The 13,832-nt window shown below is 42.0% G+C and overlaps 1 protein-coding gene across 2 annotated transcripts in view; it reads left to right on the plus strand.

Annotated features, from left to right (window-relative positions):
• The window catches only part of adam9a (ADAM metallopeptidase domain 9a), a 42,434-nt gene extending 29,971 nt beyond the window's left edge, over positions 1-12,463 (plus strand). The window contains exons 9-24 of one of the 2 annotated variants that reach the window (XM_070833684.1): positions 33-202; positions 421-502; positions 1,288-1,421; positions 2,211-2,382; positions 3,138-3,230; positions 4,446-4,550; positions 5,396-5,486; positions 6,127-6,232; positions 6,367-6,550; positions 6,648-6,728; positions 6,851-6,956; positions 7,715-7,862; positions 9,010-9,112; positions 9,847-9,876; positions 10,977-11,035; positions 11,969-12,463. In XM_070833684.1, coding sequence (XP_070689785.1) covers positions 33-202; positions 421-502; positions 1,288-1,421; positions 2,211-2,382; positions 3,138-3,230; positions 4,446-4,550; positions 5,396-5,486; positions 6,127-6,232; positions 6,367-6,550; positions 6,648-6,728; positions 6,851-6,956; positions 7,715-7,862; positions 9,010-9,112; positions 9,847-9,876; positions 10,977-11,035; positions 11,969-12,038 — 1,734 coding nt within the window. In that variant the 3' untranslated portion in view covers positions 12,039-12,463. The remainder of the gene's footprint in view (positions 1-32; positions 203-420; positions 503-1,287; positions 1,422-2,210; positions 2,383-3,137; positions 3,231-4,445; positions 4,551-5,395; positions 5,487-6,126; positions 6,233-6,366; positions 6,551-6,647; positions 6,729-6,850; positions 6,957-7,714; positions 7,863-9,009; positions 9,113-9,846; positions 9,877-10,976; positions 11,036-11,968) is intronic. The other variant, XM_070833685.1, reaches the window with a different exon arrangement.
• Positions 12,464-13,832: the final 1,369 nt, after the last annotated feature.

A 13,832-nucleotide genomic window follows, 5' to 3' on the forward strand; every position in this document is an offset into this window, starting at 1 on the left:
TGTGTGTGTGTGTGTGTTGTGTGTGTGTTCAGATCTACATTCAGCTGAACGTTCGGGTGGTTCTGGTCGGTCTGGAGATCTGGACTCAGCAGAACCTGATCAGCACCGACGGAGGGGCCGGAGAGGTGCTGAGTCGCTTCACCCAGTGGAGGGAGAAAGAGCTGATTTCCCGACGCCGGCACGACTCGGCACAGCTCATCCTGTCAGTACACACACACACACACACACACACACACACACACTGAAACACACACACACTGAAACACACACACACACTGAAACAAACACAGCAAACCACTCAGCATAACTCATTTGTCAGTATGCACACACACACACACAGACATCTGCACACACATATGGTCAATAATGATGATGATGATGATGACAATGACGATGATGATGACGATGGCGTCGTTGCAGGAAGAAGAGTTTCGGGGGAACAGCAGGAATGGCCTTCGTCTCCACAGTCTGCTCCAGGAGCCACGGGGGCGGGATCAACGCGGTACGCTGCTCACTGCTCCTTCCTTATTGGCTGACTCACCTGTCCGTCTCTCCACAAACTAAAGCTGCATTCAAATCATATATTTAAAAATCGGTCAGTTTAAAAGGGGCCACTTTCTAAAAGCGCTGTTATTTATAAAAGGCCTTAAAAAGTATTAAACAGGCCTAAATTCTGTTGGTTAAAGTCTTATCTTTTCTTATCAACAGAAGTCGACTTCAGTTCGGCTACATTGAACACGTCTGTGACTCTCACTGTAAAACAACTGCACTGATTAATTAACATCATGAGGGACCAATGTATTTTCACATTAATAGACGTGTTGCAACAAATGTTCTTCATCTGAACCAGTTATTATCATTAAACATATTCTGAAATGACGGCATATGTATGCGTACGGCTATATTTTCACTTTTAATTTATCTTTATTGCAAAATTGGCCTTAAATTTTATTAAAAAGTGGATTAAAAAGTCATAAATTCAACTTGCTGACATATGTAGACACTCACTGTGCATCTTCTCTTTCCACTTCCTGTCCTCCACATAACATTTTGTTTAGACTGTATTTTTTATATCACTGTCACTAAAAGTATGCCGAATTAGCTATTAGCCTTTGCTGTTTGCAGTATACTCATGGACGTACAGACAACTATCACCAATTACTTTGATACTGAAGAAAACTTTAAAAATATGACAATTCTCAGGCAAGTTCTGCAAATATATGGAGCGTCTTTTTTTTGTGGACGTGTATTGAATAACCTTTATTAACACACACTCTGAATCTCCAGTTCACCAACAACAATATTCCCTCGTTCGCCTCCATCGTGGCTCATGAGCTCGGTCACAACCTCGGGATGAACCACGACGACGGGCGCTCCTGCACCTGCCCAGTCCTGGCCTGCATCATGAACTCTGGAGCCACGTAAGACACACACACACACACACACACACACACACACACACACACACACACACTCTCACACACACACACTCACACACTCACACTCACACACACAGACACACACACACACACTCTCACACACACACACTCTCTCACACACACACAGACACACACACAGGAGTAACAGGAGGGTTTTATTCACTCTCCCCCTCCTCATCTTCATCTGCTTCTTATCCTCCTTCACTTATTGCTTCCTCTCCTCTTCTTCTCCTCTTTCCTCACCTCCTCCTCTCTCCTTGTCTCTTCGTACCATCTCCTCTCCTCTCCTCTCCTCTCCTCCTTTACACTCCTTCACCTATCATCTCCTCTCCTCTTCTCCTCCTCTTCCTCTGCTTCCCTTGTCCCCTCTCCTCTCCTCTCCTCCTTTACACTCCTTCACCTATCATCTCCTCTCCTCTTCTCCTCTTTCTTCGCCTCCTCCCCTCCTCTCCCCTTGCCTCCTTTTATCCTCCTCTCTCTCTCCTCCTGTCTTCCTCCTCCTCTGCTTCCCTTGTCTCCTCTCATCTTCCTCTCCTCCTTATCCTCCTCCACCTTTCACCTCCTCTCCTCTTTCCTCTTGTCCTCCTCTCCCCTGTCTCCTCTTATCCTCTCTCTCTTTCCTCCTCTCCTCTCCTCCTCCTCTAATCCCCTTGTCTCCTCTTGTCCCCTCTCTCTCTCTCTTCCTCTTCTCCTTCTCTATTCTACTCTCCTTGTCTCTCCTCTCCTTGTTCCCTCTACTCTCCTCCTCTTTCTCTCTCCTCCTCTCTGCAGAGGATCCAGAAACTTCAGCAGCTGTAGTGCCGATGACTTTGAGAAGATGATTCTGCTGACGGGGGGGACGTGCCTGCTGAACGTCCCTCGGCCTGACGAGGCCTACAGCGCCCCCTACTGTGGAAACAGACTGGTGGATGTCGGAGAGGAGTGTGACTGTGGATCACAGAAGGTCTGTGCTGTGAAATTAAACTCAACCCTTTTACAGCCACAAAAGACCCAAGAAATAGCTTCCCATAATGCACTGGGAGATGTAAACAGGAAGTATAATATTGCTGTAAATAGCTGTAAGTTGAATCAAAGTTTTTTGCCAATATTTGTTCACTTTTTTCCCCCAAACTCTCCATTAAAAGTTGAGTTAGCTATTAGCTGTTCCTGTTAGCATTGATGTACAGACAGCAGCGAGTTCTGAGGCAAAAGAGAGCCTAAATGAAATGAAAGTAGATTTATGGACACTTATTTTAGGTAATCATATCATTGGAAAGTGTAAGTTTTAAAATATCTATATATGTGTATTATGTCTGCGTGTTCAGATTTGATTGAGTTATGACTGTGTATATAATAGAACCTGTACATAGTAATTACATATTTATTCCAGCTTCTTGTCACTCTGCATCATTGCAGATTATTATCTTTTCACACTCTTTGTCAAAGTTTTTTACACCTGTATTTACAGGCTTGCTCTCGTCTCCCTTTTTATCTGATTATGTGTCGGTACAGGGGAGCAGAGGAAAAGCCAAAGTCAGAATCCTTGTATGTGTTCACATACTTGGACAATAAAAGCTGATTCTGATTCTGATTATAAAATAGTTCCTATTTAAAACTCAAAATGTTCTCCACCAAACTGTAGTAGTGTGAGAAAAGATCAAATAAGAGCAGTGTTGGAAGCTCAGATACTCATTAAAAAGCTGTGTGTGTGTTTTATAGGAGTGTGAGGAGGACCCCTGCTGTGAGTACCAGACGTGTAAACTGAAGGCTGGAGCTCAGTGTGCTTATGGAGAGTGCTGCTCCAAGTGTCAGGTAAACACAACCAGATCTAAAGGCCTGAGAACAACAGACTTGGTGAAGTGGTGACTGCTCTTAAGGCTAGCTGGTGAACTACTCTCTCCTAACTGTGTCTCTGTCTCAGACTTTGAAAGAGGAGCTTCATTAAAACTGGATGTTAGCAACAAAGCTAATAAGCTACGATAGCCTCCTCCATGTTGGTCAGCGTGTTATTAGTCAACAAATTCACAAGTTAATTAAAGTGAAATTTGATCATTTTAAATGGTGGCATGACAAAATGGCAAAATGAGCTTAATGAAACCCTGTCAGATTAAAGGAATCACCCACCAAAACTGAACACCTTGACCTGTATGTGTCTGCAGGTAAGACCAGAGTAGAATTATTTTAAATGCTTGGTTTAGACAAACAACAGTGATGATCTGAGTCTGACACAGGCAACATTTCCAGCAGCAATAACTCAAAATTTGATCGCTTTTCCTGCACCTCAGGTAGCGCAGTTCATTAATTTCCCCTCCACTCAGCTGGAAGCATGGAAGAATTACGCTACACAGATCTATTATGGGCTGTAAGACAGACAAGGTTACCTGTGCGGCACCGTAATTCAGTTCAAAGTGCTTTACATGTGACAAAAAAGGGCATTTAGACAAGAGAAGAAGAGTTACTTATACTGTAGGATTTCTGTAATGATGACTGTAATACTGGATATTTGTTTGTGGGCTGAATAGTTGAAATTAAAACATGCAAATATGTTAATGAGTCTGTACAGATATTATAATGTCAGCAGCAGATGGAAATTATAACACTTACACAGAATGTACCAGGGATTAAACTAACAACAGAAACAGGAAATAAGAAGCAACTGAAGAAATAAAAACAATCAAAGATCATAGAAATGCTGACGATTCTGCTTATAATTCCATTTTACTGCTCTTCTACTTTGTAAATACGTCTCTGTAGAGTCCACTATGAAAAATGTATGTTAGAGATTTATAGATATAAGAATATATGTTATATCTCTAAATCTAAAAATATAAGAATATTAGAGATTTTAGTTATCTGTTCATTTTATCACTATATTTTGCACTTTGAGTACTGGCCAATGACGTGTGTGTGTGTGTGTGTGTGTGTGTGTGTGTGTGTGTGTGTGTGTGTGTGTGTGTGTGTGTGTGTGTGTGTGTGTGTGTGTGTGTGTGTGTGTGTGTGTGTGTGTGTGTGTGTGTGTGTGTGTAGTACCTACCAGGTGGAACGGTGTGTCGGTCCAGTACAGATCAGTGTGATCTACCAGAGTACTGCAACGGCTCCTCGTCCTTCTGTCAGAGCGACGTCTTCGTCCAGGTGAGACTTTTACCTGAGCCAGACCTGTCTCTCTGTCTGTCTATCAGTCGTCTTCCTGTCTGTCTGTCTGTCTGTCTGTCTGTCTGTCTATCAGTCGTCTTCCTGTCTGTCTGTCTGTCTCTCTGTCTGTCTATCAGTCGTCTTCCTGTCTGTCTGTCTGTCTCTCTGTCTGTCTATCAGTCGTCTTCCTGTCTGTCTGTCTGTCTGTCTCTGTCTGTCTATCAGTCGTCTTCCTGTCTGTCTGTCTGTCTGTCTGAACCCTGTGTTCCAGACCTCGTACCTTTTCTTGTTGCTGTAGTACGAACTGCAGCTGCCGTCACAAAGTTTGTACATCTGGATGCAGTTTGCAGACAGAACTACGTCGTCATAACACCTCACCTTGAACTTTGACCCTCTCAGCATCGGCCATCATTCATTCCTATGAAGCCAAAAAAGACTTCCCAGGGCATAAAAGTGTCCAGATCTCCCTCACTGTTGGACCCAGAGAGCGTGGCGTACTAGCGTGTCGGGCCTGTTGACTGGGATACTGGCTGTCAGAAGTCCACAAGTCACCACCCGATGCATCCTGGGTAAAATGGGCAGAACAAGAACACATCCTGGCATTTGGACCGTACTTGACTCGATGCGGACTTTGAATTGGAACAGTACTTGGACTGCGAATGATGGCGTTTCACAAGTCCACAAGAACACGAGTACGGACAAGCACGCAGACTGAGAAAGGCCCGAAATGACAGATCTTCAGAGGATTGTGGGTCAGAACGGCCAGAGCAGCGAGCTGAGCAGTGTTGTGTGTGTTGGAAGACATATTTAGCTCTTTTACTAAACTCTTTCTCTGTGTGTTTCAGAACGGGCAGCCCTGCAGGAACCAGCAGGCCTACTGTTACAACGGGAAGTGTCAGCACTACGACGGACAGTGTCAGGCCATATTTGGATCCAGTACGTCCCTCTGCCTGTTTATACTGTGAACTGTGTGGCTGTGAAGAGTGGAGGCTGAAATCTGTGTGTGTCTGAGTGTGATGCTGGACGCTGGTCACACTAATAATCTTTAAGTCTTTGATCAGATAGTTCCTGATTTAAATCATCATTTCTCCAGTTTTAAGTATCTTATTTAGACAGAGTTCTTCTACACCCTGTTGTTTTTAGCCATTTGACAACCGTGCCTTCTTTTGCTGATTTCTGGAAAGAGAGACAGCTGTTGGGTTTTTCAAATGTATATTTTTGCCGATCAGCTCCGTCGTATTTGAGAAAAAGGCAGAAACCTGCACAGATATTTCTGCACTCAATGATCTAGAGGAATAAATAGCACGAGAGGTAAGAGGAAAAACTGATCTTAGATCTTAATTTCGGGGTGAATGGTCCCTTTAAATGATTAAAGGTACAGTTCTCAAAGTGAGCTATCAGAAAAATCATTTTGACATCAGAGCTGAAACTCAGCTGCTCTGACAGTCGGAGTTTGTTAGTAGTTTGTCAGTTTGCTGCATTCCTGAAGCCTCTAAACTGTTTGTTCAGTATCACTTCATTTTTCTTCTTCTCCTCTTCGTCACGTGTCCTCTCTCCTCCTCCTCCTCTTCCTCAGAGGCGAAGGCGGCTCCTGAAATCTGTTTCAAAGATGTCAACAGTAAAGGAGATCGCTTCGGCAACTGTGGCTACCACAACTACGGCTACAAGAAGTGTGAGAGCAGGTAACACACACACACACACACACACATCCATGTTTTTATTTTAACAGTTTATCAGATATTTATCACATTTCAATACAAATCAATTAATATATGTAAATGTTTTTATGGTCATGTGACGCTCTATGTTGCCATAGAAACGCTATGTGCGGGAAGCTGCAGTGCTCCAACGTTCAGGCGGTGACGGTGTTCGGCATCGAACCGTCGATCATCAGCACGCCGATCGCCGGAGCCAAATGTTACGGAGTCGACTTCATGCTGGGATCAGACGTCCCGGATCCAGGCATGGTGAACGAAGGGACCAAGTGTGGAGACAACAAGGTGAGGAGGAGGGAGGAGGAGGAGGAGGAGGAGGGAGGAGGAGGAGGGAGGAGGAGGAGGGGAGGTTGATGTTTGTTTCTTCTTCTGTGGTGTTCAGGTCTGCATGAACTTTGAGTGTCGCAGCGCCGACATCCTGAACTACGACTGTGACGTGGAGAAGAAATGTCACGGACACGGGGTGAGACACCTTCACCTGTCTGTCTATCTACCTGTCTGCCCACCTGTCAGGTGTATCAGTCCCTCCCACACTAACCCGTCTGTCTGTCTGTCTGTCTGTCTGTCTGTCTGTCTGTCTATCAGGTGTGTAACAGCAACAAAAACTGTCACTGTGACAACGGCTGGGATGCTCCTTTCTGTGAGGTCAAAGGTTACGGCGGCAGCGTGGACAGCGGACCCACCTGGAACGGTACCTTCACCCCTCATCAATCGAATGTTAATGCTGACATATTGATGCTAACATATCGATGTAGCAACAGTATTAAGTCATTGTTGGCTGCATACTGAGTACTTGAAGCTGCATCTTTAGGCCCTTTTCCTTTTGTAGTTCACCTCTTTAGTTTGTTATTTCGGAATCTAAAGTTACCTGCGACGGATCGGTGCTCTGAATAACTTTATTTAACCAAATCCAACTGGTTTTATGTTGCTTCCTTTTCCCTTCCCTGATTTCAGTACTTGAACTTTAGATAACAAATTTAATACTTTCGTTTTAAATGTTCCAGTTGCAGATTTTCAGCATAAGACTCAACCATTTTCTTTTGTAGTTTCTAAAGTTTTAAAGTGTTCGATCATGTTTCCTGATCAGTTCCTGTTTCATTTCCTCTTCAGAAAATCTCAGCACGTAAACCTGTTGTTTTGGTAACTTCAGCACTCGTAGTAGCAGCCATGTCAGACTAAACACTGAAAACACTTTGTCTGGTTAACAGCTTGACTAATTATTTCCAGATGCTTCTACTTCAGCTCCTCCTGCACAAATGCTTCACTTTAAAAGCACTACATTTGGATTGTAGTAGGGAAGTAGGGGAACTGTACTAGGGGAAATTCAGGTAATAAAATAGGTATATATATTTAGAAAATCTTGAATCTCTTGAATCTTATTTGTGTTGGGGTTAATCCAGTCCAGTAGACATTGGTTGTGATGGAAATCTGTCTGTCTGTCGTCCTCAGATAAAGACACGTCTCTCAGAGACGGCCTGCTGGTCTTCTTCTTCCTTGTTCTTCCTCTGGTCGCTCTGGGTGCGTTTGTTTTCCTGCGCAGGAACGAGCTGCTGCGGCGACTCGGGCTGAGCCGCAGGAAGAGGTCGCAGGGATACCAGTGAGTGTGAATCTGTACATACGGCTCTGACCAATCAGCACTGAGAGTATATTAGATTAGCATATTCTCACATATCATAAAGACGGAGATCAGCATCATTTATTTATTTATTTATTTTTTAATCTTTTTTCATTAAATAGACTTATAGTTGGTGTCAGAAATATACAGTGTTAAGAATGAAATATCATCAGTCTGTCCAGTTCAGTAAAAACATAGTTTATGTAAATAATACGTAAATAAAAATTCTGACTGCTATGAGTGGAATATAATTTTAATATTCTGTCTATTTTATGATTTTATATAATGCTACTATTATAATACTATTTTATGTCAGAATTATGTCTGTAGTCGGCAGCAGCTGACGGAGGAGGACGACTCAGCTGCAGTTTTTCTATTAATAATCAGTTTAGAGTGACAGACAGCAGCTACATAACTCTCCTCTGTGCTGCGTTCAGGACACTCGTACTGCTGTGTTAAGAACAATCCTCTGTGCTGCGTTCAGGACACTCGTACTGCTGTGTTAAGAACAATCCTCTGTGCTGCGTTCAGGACACTCGTACTGCTGTGTTAAGAACAATCCTCTGTGCTGCGTTCAGGACACTCGTACTGCTGTGTTAAGAACAATCCTTTGTGCTGCGTTCAAGTAATCTTTGATCATTGCCCTGAAATGGTCCTCTGTGCTGTGTTCAAGGACACTCTAATAGGTGTTCTAAAAATTACTCTCTGCTGCTTTCAGTGACGGCCGACAATTGCTCTAAAATGGTCCTCCCTGCTGTGTTCAATGTCACTCTGACAACTGCTCTAAAATTGTCCTGTTTGTTGCATTCAGTGTCACCCTGACAGCTCCTTTAAAATGGTCCTCTGTGCTGTGTTCAAGGACACTCCGGCAGCTGCTTCGAGGACAGTCCTCTGTGCTGCCTTCTCTCTCTGCCCTCTCTCATATTTTCTTCTTTACACCGTTCCTTTCTGCTGTAAAATTCTTCATCATAACTTCTTCCTCCTGTCAGTGACAGAATCCAATTTAAATTGTGGCCAAAAACTTGGATTAAAATGAGCGTAGTGCTGACATTTGGTCAAAATGTACTTTTCTCTGGTGACTCCACTCACTGAGCTGTTGTCGCTCCCTGTCGTCACTTCCTGTCTTCAGGGCTGATGGCGCCGCTTCGGCCAATCCCAGCAGAGCACCGCCTCCCAGAGCGCAGCCTCCATCTGTTGTCCGGGGCAACACTAACAACATCGTCAGAGACGGGGTGAGTTTACTGCCGTCAGGGTGTAGTGTAGAAGCTGAGTGACGTGTGTGTGTGTGTGTGTGTGTTTCATCACTCGTTCTGATCAGTTAGTAACATCTCCCTAATTAATCACCATAGCAACACCCCCGTTAATTAGAGTGTGCAGTGATGAACCAGGTGCAGCAGCTCAATAAACAGACATAATAAACATGTTAATGTGACCCTGCTGATCAGGAGGCCCCTCGTGAGGATGATGATGATGATGATGTTGCTGCTGTGCTCCCGGTAAGCCTCAGCTTCAGATCAGCCTCGTAGGGCTTCGTCCAATATGTTGCTATGACGACCACAGCATCCCTCCTAATGAAGTTATTGACCCATCTGTAGACTAATTATTCTTTATCTATATATTTAGTCTTATTAGTTTGTAGGCTGGTCCGCTAAGTAAATTATAGTTAATTAGTTAACTGAACACTAGCTGGTTAATAACCAATCACCAATCAATAAACAACAATGTTAATCTGTAGAATAGTTAGTAGACTACATGTCTTAATCAACAGTCATTTATTTGACTCATCAGGCAGTGAAGTCGCTGTTTAGTCGATTGATGTTTTACTTGATTGACTGGTGATTGATTACCACATTGGGTAGTTAGTTGACAGGTGTGTGTGTGTGTGTGTGTGTGTGTGTGCTTGTTACTGACAGCACTAATTAAAATGAATGAGTCCTAACATCCTCTGCTCTCTCTCCATGTGAAGCATCACGCTCAGCTACTGCCACCGCAGGAGGTAAAATACTCTCCTCACTACTCACACTGTAATACTACAAGTGTACTACTATAACTACTACTGTCATCTGTAGTACTACTACTGTCATCTGTAATACTACTACTGTCATCTGTAATTACTACAGCTGTAGTGCTCTTAAGTCTCTGCTGCTGCTGCTGCTGCTGCTTTTAATGAATATTCTAGTTTGTTTTATATTCTGTCAGATATTTCTGGAGGTTTTTTATAACATTGACTCAATGACTTAATGAAGTAGTAATACCACAGTATAAAAATACTGGTTTACAAGTAAAAGGCCTGCAGTTAAGTAAAAGTACAAACGTTTTAGCATCAAAATATACTAGAAGTAAAGGTACTCGTTATGTAGAATGACCCATTACATAATAATAAATATACTGAAGCATTCATTTTAATCTTGCAGCTGGTAAAGCTAGAGCTGATTTAGATGACTGGATAGTTTGTGAATTTCTTCCAGTGACCAATAAAGTTTTATTTGAATATTACATATTATTTAATATTATAATATTACTTCATAATTTATTAGTTTATTGTATTTTGTATTAATACATAATAAAACTAAAGTTCTAAAATAGATGTAGTGGAGTATATAGTAGCAGAAAATGGAAATAATTATACTAGCAAGTGTCCAAGAATTGTACTGAAGTGCAGTGTAGTTCCCCGCTATTATCCATTATTACATAAAGGCCCATAAATGCTAAAAAACAAATGAAACCACTCTCTTTGGACATGAAGCTCGTGTCATCAGAGCTAGTTTAGTTATTACAGTGCGGCACATACACAGAGACACATAAAAAACTACACGGAAAAAGGGAAATACTTGAATTGCACCTCCAACAATTATTAACTGTAGCTACATCTGAATCATGTCATGCTTTATGAATGCAGAGGTTTTAATCACCTTTTTAGGGCCAAAAAGCTCAACAAAATGCAATTTAATACCAATTTTGTTTTTTATACACCCTGGCTTTGAAACAATACATCATGCAGGGTGATTGAATTTCCAGGACAATTAAAAAGGGAACAACAAATTTACACAAATCACAATGTTTTTTTGTTTTTTTCTGTCCCGTGTGTGTGCTCAGGTGGTGGAGACCAGCAGGACAGCGCCCCCCTACTCTCTGAGGCCTCCTCCTCCTCCTCTGTAAGAACAGTAACACTTCTGTATACCTGATTAACATTCGTCAGACAGAGTCTCAACACAAGGCCCTCTAGCTAACTTTTTACAAACATTTTAACTGAATCTTGCTCAGATTCATGTGGTGTAGTGACACCTGAGCAAACTCCATCCACTGATGAACACTGTGAAATGTACTTTAGAGTCCTGGAAAAAGCTAAAAAGTGGACATTGAGTTGAAATTTGTTTTGACAAACTATTTCCAAAGTCAAAAATGAACTGTTTGAAGTTGAAGTTAACTTTAACCTACTTTGACATAGAAGTTTATTAAGCTACCTGGACCTAAAAGTTGAGGCTAACTTTAAACAACTGGACTTAGAAGTTAAAGCTAACTTAAAGCTAACTAAGCTAACTGGACTTAGATAGAAGTTGAGGCAAACTTTAAGCAAATTCCGCCTAGAAACAGAAGCTACCATTAAGCTAACTGTGCCTAAAAGCTGAAGCTAACTTTAAGCTAACTGTGCCTAAAAGGTGAAGCTAACTTTAAGCTAACTGGACCTAAAAGGTGAAGCTACCATTAAGCTAACTGGATCTAAAAGGTGAAGCTAAGTTTAAGCTAACTGTGCCTAAAAGGTGAAGCTAACTTTAAGCTAACTGGGCCTAAGAGGTGAAGCTAACTTTAAGCTAACTGGGCCTAAAAGGTGAAGCTAACTTTAAGATAACTGGGCCTAAAGGTTGAAGCTAACTTTAAGCTAACTGGACCTAAAAGGTGAAGCTAACTTTAAGCTAACTGGGCCTAAAAGGTGAAGCTAACTTTAAGCTAACTGGGCCTAAAAGGTGAAGCTAACTTTAAGCTAACTGGGCCTAAAAGGTGAAGCTAACTTTAAGCTAACTGGGCCTAAAGGTTGAAGCTAGCTTTAAGCTAGTTGGACTCAAAGTTGTTTTTTGTTTCTCTGTCAGAAAACCGAAACCTCCTGCTGTGTCACAGCCTCTGGTGCCTCAAAGACCCGCCCCCGCTCCCCCTGTTTAACCAATCAGGGGGCCTCATCCACCACACCTGGATGAAGATCCCCCTCTGTTCTTCTCCTCCTCCTCTTCTTCCTCTTCACCCTCAGTCCCCGCTCACTCAGTGCTGATTACCTATCAACAGCCAGGAAACGATTCTGGAGCCAAGAGGGCAGACGGCTGCCCCAGATGCCTGTCGCGACTGGACTACGAACTGGACCGCTCCACCAGGAAACTGGAGCCAGTCAGACTGGACTGAGAACTTACCAGAACAAACAGGAACACACCAGGACTGATCTGAAGCAGCTACTGTCTTTCTTTCTTTCTGTCTTTCAAGTGCAGTCTGGAGACAACACTCAGCTCCACCAGGTGGCACATTGTCTGCTCTGTCACCAAACCAGCCAATCATATTACCACAAGCTACCTGTGACATCAAAAAGCCAAGTAGCAGATTACCCACCCAACAATATATTCATCATGTTATATTCCCACTATAACAAGCCGTTTTTTCTCCCTTGACCTCTGTTATCAATAATTTCATGTTAGTTATTGAGCACATTGGTTAGCTAACTACCATCTGCTAGCTAGCCCTAAGTTACAGGGTCATTGCTAATGCTAGTTAGCTGCACTGTCTCCCACATTTCATACAACAGTACTGCTAGCATTACAAAATATCCACTATGTAGTTAGCTAGCCAGTTTGTTAACTAATGTTTGATAGCTAAGTTAAACAAGCCTACATGTTCATGTTAGAAACAAAAAGTGATTCACTCCTAAATGTTTCTTACTAATAAGCCAATGTTAGATAATTAAAACTGGCTAGCTAATTAACTTTTGCTAGCTAACAGCACTAGCAGGGTTTCAAGGTTATGAGCTACTTAGCAACACTGTGGCCCAAAATGTTATACTAGTCTACTGCTAGCATTATAAAATATCCACTATATATTTAGCTTGTCAGTTTGATAATTAATGTTTAATTACACTAGCAAGCTTCAACTTCTGTTGTAAAAAGCAGTTTTAATTTACAACCAACCTTTGATGCTAATAAACTAAAGCAATTAGTGAGCTGGCTTTCTAACTGACATTTGCTTGCTTTGCTAAGTTAGCTAGAGTATGTTCCAAATTTCACCCTACATGCCAACATAATAAACTCTTTGCTATACAGTTAGCCAGCCAGCTTGCTAACAAACGTTTGCTGAATTAGGTTAGCACATGCTAGTACTATAAAGTATACGATCCTTTCATTATAACTATATTGGCAGAAGTCGATCACTAAGACTAAACACATGTAACAGTTATGAATTTCCCACCAATTCTGAAAGAAAGTTTTAGATAATGGGTCCTTGATTGCAGACAGAAGTAGACAAAAGCAGCTTCTTCTTTGTGAACTCACTAACACTGTTTTTGCTGAAATGGCTAGCTAGCTAATTAACATCAACTTAATGGCTGAGTCTGAAATAACCAATTATTTACTACACAGTGTACTATATTTACTGTCAACCATTCTATTTGAGTGTTGAGAATTCAAAGTGTGAAAATGTATCCACTATTAGAAAATTGCCGTTATTCTCTGTAAAACTTGAATTATTTAATTTGAATGTTTCAGACTTATCACATGAAAGTTAAAATCTAAATATTATTGCTAAATAATACATGACATCCTGATGAGATCGGAGAAGTGCAGCTCGTGGAGGAGTACTTCACTCTGATTGGCTGGTTTGAAGACACAGAGGTCACTGGAGGCAGGAGCTCGTACTCGGACACTTGTTCCTTTCTGTCTTGTCTTCTGTCTCTGAATGAAAGCACTGGTGCCGTCTGAT

Source organism: Pempheris klunzingeri, chromosome 7 (genome assembly GCF_042242105.1).
Source record: "Pempheris klunzingeri isolate RE-2024b chromosome 7, fPemKlu1.hap1, whole genome shotgun sequence".
NCBI lineage: Eukaryota > Metazoa > Chordata > Actinopteri > Acropomatiformes > Pempheridae > Pempheris > Pempheris klunzingeri.